Here is an 11,335-nt window from a genome sequence, read left to right as displayed (position 1 = left end):
TGTTGCAGGAAAGCAGCATCCACCATCAGTGACCCTCACCACCCAGGTCATGCTCCCTTTCTCGCTGCTGCCAGCAGGAAGGTAAAGGAGCCTCAGGACTCACACCACTAGTCATCCGCAACCATCAGGCTCTTGAACCAAAAGGGGTGGCTTCACAAATTCACTCGCACCATTACTGAAATGTTCCCACAACCTGTAATCTCACTTCAGGGACTCTTCATTTCATGTTCTCAATATTTATTGCTTATTTATTTAATATTATTAAATCTTTCTTTTTGTATTTGCAGTTTGTTGCGTTTTGCATACTGGTTGAACACCCAAGTTGGTGCAGTGTTTCATTGATTCTGTTACAGATTAACTGAGTATGCTTGTAAGAAAGTTAATCTCAGGGTTACACTTTGATAATAAATTTACTTTGAACATTGAAAAATGAAGATCATTCTCCTCCCCCCCAACACACTATTATAATCAAAAATTATAAATATTACAAAGATCACCCACAGACAAGAAAATGTAGGCTTTATTTTGGTACACTTCTCAGCAGTGGGCAAATGTCAAGTAACACCAGAATATGCAAGATTTGAACAAATGATAGCTGAGGATACAGAGACATTGCAAAAGGATGTTGCAACATATCAGTAACAGATAACAACCTTCATTTCATTAAGTCCCTACTGCTGTACATTTAACATTTTATTCTGCCAACATAAATTGGAAGATTCACCTTCCTTATACAACCCTAAAAACAGATTTGCATCTATTCATAATAAAAAATTAACTTAAATTTCTGATCAATATATTTTACATAATAGGCAAATATTAAATGTCCATGACAGTCACTGGTAATTGCAATGTGTTCAATCACTAGTCAACAGGATAAAAATATCAATATATATGCATGAAACCAGCTTGGAAATGAAATACAAGGCTAAATACTATTACATTAAATATATTCTTGCTTTCAACATTGAATTTTACTCTAAAGAAAAATTTTGAAATGCCCAACCAACATTTTAAGTGCAAGCAGTTTTCTTATAGAAGCGTAGAAGCGACAGGTGGGTTCACAATAAGCTTTTTAGCTGTCGGCTGCATTCATTGTTATTTCAACACCTGGCTGTGACCTAGTCTCTAATATTTCCATTGTTATTCATTGAATATTTACAAACCTCCTTAACCAATAAGTGATTGAAGCTACACATCAGACGCATTAACTGTTTTCAAAAAAAAACTCAAGACAACTGCATGTAAACATAAGTTAAAACTCTGAATATTTGTGGAAAGGTTCCAACTGCATGGGAATGCTGCACTTGTGTTACTGCAGAAAGCCAGCCACTGTAATGCATGGTACAGCAAAATGTGGCCACCGAACCACAAGGAATGAGTGACAGGCATCTGTTGCAAGCTAAGCTTGAATGACAAGCCAGTGGTCCTCCATTACTGTCCAGACATTTTGTTTCCGTAAATCAGAACTGGCTTGCACTGCTGGGATCACACTGTAATAGCCGAACAATGGAAGGATCACTCTTGGCACCTTTAATAAATTCTTCAAGGGAGAGTTTACCTGGAAATAAATGTTTAAAAATGTTATAGATTTTTTCCACTTTCCAACATGGATATTCTATCAATTAATTGTTACATTTTAGCTAATGAACACATTTTTTTTCAACACTACTTTATTGTTGCATATTATGGGGTGCAAAATTCTAAAGCAGCAATGGGTTCTTCAGTTCTTTCAGTGAATTTTACTGATTCAAATATTTTCTAATTGGAGTACAATTCCTCACAGGGCTGTTGAACAAAGCCCAGTGCACTGAATTACACAGGAAAATTTTACCTTTAGTGTTTAAATTAGAAGTGTGGAATTAATGCAAAAATAAACAAAACCTTAAAACAAAATTCATTTTGTTGTTATGTTTTGAACAGCATGAATAAATGGACAAAGTTAATTAAATTTGCAGATAAATAGCAACTAGATTGAGCACAAGAGGAGAGTCGTCACCACTGAAATTAGATAATGTTAAGAATATTCAACCCCAACTGGTCAACTCAATCATTGATACAACTACTCAGGTTAACTAAAGTCAAATCTATATGCTATCAAGTCAACTGAAAGTTATTACATTCATGGAAAAACACTGGCCAATGTTCCTATAAGTGAGTGCCATAATGTACAGGATACAATCTTTCAACATTAAGTTGAAGCCCTGGGTGTCTTCAGATAGACACTGGACTGTAAAATGATCCAATTAAAGGAGGTTTATAGTCCAATTATCAACCGCGCACCCCCCCCCCCACCCAAATTATCCAAGGCATGTGTTAGTCTTGAGTGGCTCATTCTGTGGAACAGGGAATGAATCTTAAAAACTTTGTATCTGTTTATACTTTCTGGCAACATCTTCCTGCATTAATACAAATATAGTAATTTATAAATAACATTGCAGTGTCATTGACAAAGTTGCTAGATAATGTTGATGACTTCTACACACGTCAATCTTTACAGCATAAGAAAACAATGCGGCTTTAAGCACAGAATGAAATTTAAGCATCTAGGTTTGAACAAACTTAATCCTCTGCTCAACTTCGTAGGCAACAACACAACAGGAAATGAACCATTACCTCAAAATATACATCTTTCTTTATTCCTTCTCCTATTATGTGCATGCACTAAGTATAGGTTTTTATAACATACAATAAAATAGGCCTTTGGAGCTGGTTTGTAATCAATCCAGAGGAATTTGGACCCAATTCAGTTTCATCTTGAAGGTCAACAATCAAACACTAACATGCCTGTTAGCTAGTATAAAATGCATGGGTATACCTTCCAAAATGGGACAAGTTAATGATATATCACAATGAGGAACGTAATGGATCATTTGGTATAGTGGTGGTACAGTGTTTAAATATAGTAACAAAGGCCTCAACCAATAAACTGGAGGCAAGAAAAAGACGCGATTTTTGTTGACAAACCTAATCTCCTCAAAGTCTGAATGAAATATAGCCGCTGTCTTGCTTTCTTTACAGCTGCATTGATATGTTCAGGTCAGGTTAGATGCTCAGAGATCTTGACACCCAGGAACTTGAAATTGTGCACTCTCTGTACTTCTGATCCCTCTATCCCATTTTGTGTGTGCTGCTCAGAGATGTGCATCTCGGGATCAAACAAGATATTGGGACTGGTAGCACCATCATAATCAATGCATGTTTTACCAGGATAGTCTATGGGGAGGGGGAGTAAAGGAGAAGGAAACAATACCATGAAGGCAAATTTTGTCCTTATTTCCAAAATTTTCACCTCAGGATGGATAAGACCTTAACACACAGGAGCAGAATTAGGCCATTTAGCCCATCAAGTCAGCTCTGCCATTCCATCATGGCTGAACCAGGATCACACTCAACCCCAAACACCTGCCTTCTCGCCATATCCTTTGATGCCCTGACTGATCTGGAAACTATCAACTTCCACCTTAAATATACCCATGGACTTGGCCTTCACCGCAGACTGTGGCAGAGTATTCCACAGATGTACTCTCTGGCTAAAAAAAAAAAATTCTCCTTACCTCTGTTCTAAAGCAGGGGTCTCCAACATTGTTTTGCACCACAGACCGGTTTAATATTGACAATATTCTTGTGGACCAGCCAACTGGGGGGGGGGGGGGGGGGGGGGGGGAGTGGTGGGGGTGGGTTTGGATGTTAATCACGACTGGAATATAGGTGATAAGTCAACTATAAGTCACTTATAAGTGGCTAATAAACTCAATTTCATTTCTAAAAGGGTTTACCTAACGAATTTAATATTAAACACACAGCGCATATTTTCCTCACATGAATATAATGATAAGTCAATTATAAGTCAATAGCATCATAACATTTTAGGTAATGTTTGGATATTAAACACACAACACATATTTTCCTCGAATGGGGTCTTTCTTTTTGTTAAATTTAAAATGGCTTCTCTTGTTATGTTATACTGGGGAATGCTGAGACAGTCTCTAACTAGACAGTTGCTTGGGTTATTAGAGATAGCAGGGTGCTATTAACCAATGGGTGTTCATGTATAGTTTTGTTTTCGGATACCATGCTGTATCATATGAGGGTGGACGGGGTTTTTGGCGGGGAGTCGGAGGAGAGACGAGGAGGACGGTGGACGGGGTTTTTGGCGGGGAGTCGGAGGAGAGACAAGGAGGACGGCGGAGAGACGGGGAGTCGGAGGAGAGACGAGGAGGATGGTGGACGGGGTTTTTGGGGGGGAGTCGGAGGAGAGACGGGGAGGACGGTGGAGAGACGGGGAGGACGGTGGAGAGACGGGGAGGACGGTGGAGAGACGGGGAGTCGGAGGAGAGACGGGGAGTCGGAGGAGAGACGGGGAGGATGGCGGACGTGCGGAGAGGCTCCGGTTGATCACTCCAGGTGGTCCCAAGCCATGAGTCGACGGGGTCCGAGTGGTTGTCCGGATTCGATTGAGCTCCAACGGTTGCGCGCGAAGAACTTGGACTTTGATAAGTGTTGGCGCCTTTTTTTTCCATTATTTCCTTTTCTGTATCAAATTTATATTAATGTCATAGAATTAGTAATATCTATAAAGTGTACTTGTTAAAATTTACTGGGTGTGCTGGCTGATGATTGATGTTCGGGATTGATTTGAGCGGCAACCGACCCTGTGGGGAGTGTTGAGGCGGGTGCTGGGTGGAATTTCCCCTAGACATATACGAGCCAATATAACAGAACGTTACAAACATATAAAATCATTGCAACACACCAATATCAGTGAATCAGTGGGAGCCCTGGGCTTGTTTCTAGCAACAAGACGGTCCCATCGAGGGGTGATGGGAGACAGCGATACTGGAAGGGGGTTCCTTATGTCCAGTCTATTCCGCTTCGCAGAGATACGATGTTGGAAATGGAAGCAACGTTTTCAGTGCTTTTGTGGTTATCTCAGGATATTTAGCCTTGACTTTGATCCAAAATGCCAGCAGAGATGTTATGTCAAACACACTTTTCAGGCCGTTGTCACGCGCAAGCTAGAGGAGTTGATCTTCTTTCCGCGCTGACGTGGATGACACATGCGTAATGACCTCGCGTGCGTTCAAGTTCAACGGTGGGCGTGACAGGGAATGAGGAAAGGTGCAGCTGACTCATTACAGGGTTACCAGATTGGCTTTATCGGCGGCAAATTCCAGAAATCGGACTCTTTTCCCAATATGGTTGGCATCAGAAAATTCATTGGGCTTTTTGGCTTTTTCCTGTTTTTTTTTTACATGCTAAAATTATCTGCACGAAAATTACATACCATCCTTTTTCTTAAACGTTTTCCTTTAAGAAAAATGTTTTTTGGTCAGTTACATTTGGCAATATTTCTGTCGCCAGGAAGAAGGCACAAGAAGGCGCCAACTGGCAAGTCAGCAACACGGTCACATCGCCAAACCATATCGTTTCCTCGTGGCCCGATAGCACACGCTTCGCGGCCCGGTGGTTGGCGATCACTGTTCTAAAGGGTCGCCCCTCAATTTTGAGGCTGTGCTCTCTAGTTCTGGATACTCCCATCACAGTAACATCCTCTCTACATCCACCCTAGCTAATCCTTTCAACATTTATAGGTTTCAGTGAGATCCCCCTCCCCATTCTTCTAAATTATTCCATTAGCAATTGGCAATCTGCTGTTTGTAAATTGTGCCACATTTCATTTCTTACATACCATCGTTGTTTGTGTCCATCTGTCTGAAGATCTTGTCTGTTCGTTTTTCTGGCGTTGATTCATCTTCAGGCATCTTCATCACGGAAGATACCATTTTATAAATTGCCTGAGAGAATGGAAATTGAATTGGTTAACATTGTTTATTGTATCAATATATTAATATTAAAATGTGCTTAAGATGAAGACTATTCACATTCAATTTTGAACATGTGTATAACATAAATCAAAAAGTTATCAGTATTCAGTTTTTCCTAAATGTCAGAAACAATTGTTAAAAAGGCTTGAAAGATATTGGAAGTATTCCAAACTTTCTCGATACTTTTTAAGGTAAATTTTAAGCCTAACCCTTTGACCGCCCTATTTGGTATTGTTGGAGGAAAAGATATTATTTTGGGGACATCTGATTTGCACATTCTGGCGTTTACTTCTCTGATAGCTAGGAGGGCGATCTTGTTTAAATGGAAGGATGTCATTCCGCCTACTCACGCTCAATGGTTACATGACAATGCTTAAATTTAGAGAAGATCCATTGTTCAATTTCTGATTCTGGTCAAGACTTTCAAAAATTGTGGGGACCATTTTTGAACTATTTTCAAAACCTTTAACTTGCTGTTAAAGTACAGATGGTGGTTAATAATATATTTCACTTTATGATAAGGATTTTTTCCTTTTTTCTTCCTTTACCAGCTTTGATCTTCGTAGTGGGTTTAGATATTTTTTGTATAATAAAATTATTACATTTCAATATTACAATTTAATTTACAGGAATATAGGGTAATTTGTTTGCAAGTGTGATTCTAATATAATGTATTTGGTATTATTTTATCTTTTTTTGATTTATTATATATCCTCTTGTACTCTGTATTCTTTCATGTAGAAACTAATAAAAATATTGAAAGAGAAAAAGGCTTTAAAGTTCATTCATAGTACATCACAAGACCATAAGATAAAGGAGCAGAATTAGGCCATGTGGCCCACTGAGTCAAGTCTGCCATTTCATCATGGTTGATCCATTTCACTCTCAGCCTCAATCTCCTGCCTTTTCCCCATATCCCTTCATGCTCTGACTAATCAAGAATCTGTCGACGTCTGCCTTAAGCACACCCAACTGACTCGGCCTCCACAGATTCACCACTTCCTAGCTAAAGAAATTCCTCATCTCTGTTCTAAATGGATGACCCTCAATTCTGAGGCTGTTTTCTCTGGTCTTAGACACCCCCACCATAGGAAAGGTCCTCTGCACATGTACTCTATTGAGGTCTTTAAACATTCAATAAGTTTCAACAAGATACCCCACCTCATTTTTCTGAATTCCAGTGGGTACATGCCCAGAATCAAACACTCCTCATATGACAAGCCTTTCAATCCCAGAATCACTTTTGTAAACCCTCTCCAATGTTACCACATCCTTTCTTAGATAAGGGGCCCAAAACTGCCCTTAATACCCCAAGTGTCTTATAAAGCCTCAGCATTACATCCTTGTTTTTGTATTCTAATCCTTTCTTTTTTATCAAGTATGTACCGACAATTACTGTTTAGGAAAGTCCACAAAATACACAAAATCCTTTTGACAGTGCTACAGATATGCATACAAATATGAAGTTGGGAGTAGAGATGTATGCTGCAGGCTCTGTTTTCTAGTTTTCCAAAATTCCGGAAAACTTGATAGTAATATTGATCAAAATATTTCAGTTTAAAGAATAGCATTGGATAAATTGAATTATCAAACAATAAAGTATTAATGTCCAGTTGCTCTTCCAGTATGTTAAGGTTATGATGGCATTCCTGAATACACCAATGAAACTGAATTTTGGAAGCTACCAAAGGACAGCTTAATGGGATTATTGTAAAGTGTATCCCCTTCTTCAATGCCCTCACAACAAACTCTGCTCCTGCTTCCTTGTACACCGCACGAAACTGTAATCCATGACGCTGCTTGAATCGATGAAGCAAGCCTTCACACTCATAATCTAGTCCTAGTTCTTCATGAAACACTTCTGCTTGTTCCTTCACCATATCTCCGTATAGTTCAACACCTTCACTTACACGAAGCCTAAACCACGTTATCAGAACTTTATCTAATGCCAAACTTCTTCCTTCTTTCATTGTTCTTCTTACGCACATGTTTCTTTGAGTCACTATCAGCAAAAAAATGTAGCAGTTTTTCTTTCTGTTTCTTTATATCGTACACTGTGGAAGAGCCAATGTTGTAACACTCGCACATGATTTTCACCGATACACCACTGTCCAGTTTTTTCAAGAGTTCAACCTTATCTTTAATGGATAATGTGTGGTGTTTTCGCTTCACAGCACAGGGTGCATTTCCTTTACTCACTGGGGCCATAATTGGGGCTAATAAAAAGAGCTAATGATATTAATAAATGCAGGAAAACAAGCAGGAATCACCTGTCTGTGCTTACAAGAGCATGCCAACACATGAACAAATCTAGCGCAACCAAAACAATGCGCAACAGATTGGTACGGTGGCCTGGGAAATTTGAAATTATAGTTGCGTGGAAAATTTGAAATCAGTGCCGGATTATCAAAGGAACTGGACTACAGGTAGTCGCATTAGTGAAGGCCGACTGTACATACAATTAGCTTTTGTATTTCTAGGCAACATAACTTAAGGAATGTTGCTCAATTTTTACCTTCCCCTTCCTCCATCTTGATCATCACTCATCATAACTAATTTATCAGCAGTTCTAGTATTTTATGCTCTGCGCAAATAAGCAAGCAGGAACTACAATAATGATTATTTTAACAGGGTTATATTTATAATTAAGTGTGGCTTTGTGACACCAGATATTGCTGGACCTGAGGAAGTAACTTCAAATATTATCTTATTTTAAAAATGTTAATATTTATGGCAATAGACTTAATTGATTTCAGCATTAAGTTTTGCCTGAAATTCAGTTTTTACATTAGTGCAGGCTAACCCTTAGTCCCACATCGTACTTGCTGAGCACTGAGTAAATTATTGAAGCAATGCAATAATAATCAATCTATCCAAGCATGTGATTACTTCTGCTTAAACTGTTAAGTTCTTCAAGTGACCAAAAATGTTGTTGGCATAGCTTTCAAAACTAGCTAAGAATTAAAATATATTTTATGAATGAAGATTGCTCTCCATTTATGTAACTATATTGCCTCAAGCAAGTCTATCATTAATTTCCTTCTTTTGGGAAAAAAAGGCATGTGAACAGTCTTCTCTGGTAGCTGCCCGAGAAAAAACATTTTATAAAGTAATTAGGATCTGGAATAAAATGGCAAGTAGTAATAGAGTTGGAATTAAATTAATTGAAAGGAAAATGTTTTAAGGTTGTTTGCCGAGCCCAGAGTTAGGTCGCAAACGTTTTGTCACCAGACAAGGTGACATCATCAGTGCTGAGCGCTTGTGTTTATATTGGTCCAACTCATTGTTCTGATTGGTTGGTTGCTGTGCTGGCCGCTAATCTCCACTGGGTCCCGGCCAACCACATAGCTAACTGATCTCCGTTGGCCTGTACCCCTGGTTGATTGCTCAACCAACCAATCAGAACAACGAGTTGGATCAATACGAATGTAAGCAGTCGGCAGGAATAACACTCAATTGTGCATTGATGCTGTCACCGTGACTGGTGACAGAACATTTGCGAGCTAACTTCCAGGCTTCGCAAACAACCCTACAAACAAGCAGCCAACCCGAGCTACCAAACTTTTCTTTCATTTGAAAGGAAAATACCTGTACATTTTGTGGGAGAAGATAGGGATGTGGGGCTAGCTGGAATGCTCTAACGAAAGGATCAGTATGGACTCAATGGCTGAAAGTCCACCGTATTGACTGTAGCCATTGGATGATTCTGTCTACAGCAAGAGACTAGGAAAATGTTTGTCCATTCTCTTCTCTCTCACTTCTCTTGTCCCTGGAGTAACATTTTATGCACACTCAGCAAACTCTTCCTTTTCAAAAAGGTAACTCAATATTCTCATCACATTGGAATCAGAAGTTTTCTTTTCCAAATCAGGAGCCCTTTACTGTTTATTCAATGCCCACCAATTAAGCTACTGTCCTGCAAATACCAACAATGTACTGGGCAAAACTTGTATCACCCTCAGTTGCTTCTACAATCTACACCAAATTTTATTGTTCTTTTCATACCATTCTAAAGCAGACATAATTCCTTTAATGGTTTCTTCATATAGGCATGGTCTTTCCATGGTATAGGGCTGTGCCCAATATCCTTTCTATCACTTACATGCAATACAATGGCAGCAACAAGAGCACATTGTGGTAACCTGACCTAACCTTGCTGCTGTTGCCAGGTCTGAAGCCTTTTCATGTACTTATCAAATGTTAACATAAAATACTAGCTCAAAAATAGTGAAAATGAAATTAAAACTTTGCTACTGTCATCAGCTTGTCCTGAAATTCAACTTCCTGTTTGTCATTAAGCTAATCTAATGGGTGCTTGCATCCTGTTTGAATTTAAACTAAACTTTCACCTACATATCTGACACTACAAAGAACCCTTTGATAATACTGCACACTTATACATTTCAGCTCCCAAAAAAACAAACCTACAACTTTTTCCACCATAACACCCGAGCCTCTCAAAATTGTTCCCATTTCCCTTCCAAAACTTCAGACTCTTTCAACACTAGTTTCTCCACTGCTACTTCAGAGACTTTCACATCTAATAAATTGACTAGAATTTTCATCTTCAAATATTTTATAAATTGTACAACTTATCATTGTCAGCCACAGTGAAAACTTTGGGCATGAAATAGAGTGGGCCATCTAAACAGAATCTTGTGTTTTACAATATTAGCAAAATCTGGTGTCAGCGAAATCAAAGAATAAGTTACTGTAACATCAAATTACACATTTTTATGCATTGGCATACCTGAACAATCTCCAGCATTTCACTTCGACTAATGTACCCATTGCCATCCAGGTCATACATGCTAAACGCCCATTTCAACTTCTGTTCAAGCTTTCCCCGAGACGTAACACTAAGTGCAATTATAAATTCTCTGAAGTCAATAGTTCCATCAGCGTTTGTATCAAAGGTACGGAACACATGCTCTGCAAACTTTGAAGCATCGCCGTATGGAAAAAAGTTTGCATATATTTTCTTGAACTCTTCCACAGTTAAATGGCCACTTGGGCAATCTTTAAGGAAGCCTTTGTACCACTCCTGGAGCTCATGATCTGTGAATTCTGTATTTTCTCGCAGGTCTTGAAGCACCTCTGGACGAAGTTTACTGTTCTGCTTTCCCATCCTCTTGGGTTTGGCTTAAATCTAAGAACAACAGAAAGACAAACATCAGTGAAGTGTTTCAAAGATTCTGCACTCAGGTATCCATAGCATTATACAATTCTCTCAGGCAAATGAGGCAATTCCTGCACTCAAGTTCAAGGCGCCAATAAGCTCTATTTTCCCATTTCATGAGTTCAGCAAAATTCAGTCGGAAAATTAAAATTCTATAATTACTTGCCAGAACCAGAAAAAACTAATCTAACATGCAATGCAAGACCATAAGCAAGAAAAGAGTTAATGGAGGTCTATGATAGGCAGGAGTTTATAAATTGATAAAAGTGACAATGATGATAATGCAAGGAAATAAAGATGGCAATAGAACACACAGAATACATGATAC

General features: G+C 38.8%; 1 protein-coding gene across 6 annotated transcripts in view; it reads right to left on the bottom strand.

Moving 5' to 3' along the window:
• Positions 1-498: 498 nt before the first annotated feature.
• The window catches only part of LOC140193976 (hippocalcin-like protein 1), a 60,853-nt gene continuing 50,016 nt past the window's right edge, over positions 499-11,335 (bottom strand). For all 6 annotated transcript variants that reach the window (XM_072251224.1, XM_072251222.1, XM_072251221.1 and 3 more), the window contains exons 2-4: positions 10,579-10,977; positions 5,693-5,798; positions 499-1,561 (exon numbers count right to left, since the gene is read on the bottom strand). In XM_072251224.1, the coding sequence (XP_072107325.1) occupies positions 1,464-1,561; positions 5,693-5,798; positions 10,579-10,956 (582 nt within the window). In that variant the 5' untranslated portion in view covers positions 10,957-10,977 and the 3' untranslated portion in view covers positions 499-1,463. The remainder of the gene's footprint in view (positions 1,562-5,692; positions 5,799-10,578; positions 10,978-11,335) is intronic.

This window comes from Mobula birostris, chromosome 2, assembly GCF_030028105.1.
Source record: "Mobula birostris isolate sMobBir1 chromosome 2, sMobBir1.hap1, whole genome shotgun sequence".
Lineage (NCBI taxonomy): Eukaryota > Metazoa > Chordata > Chondrichthyes > Myliobatiformes > Myliobatidae > Mobula > Mobula birostris.
Note: the sequence above shows the minus strand (reverse complement) of the source record. Positions and strands in the feature narration are given on the sequence as shown.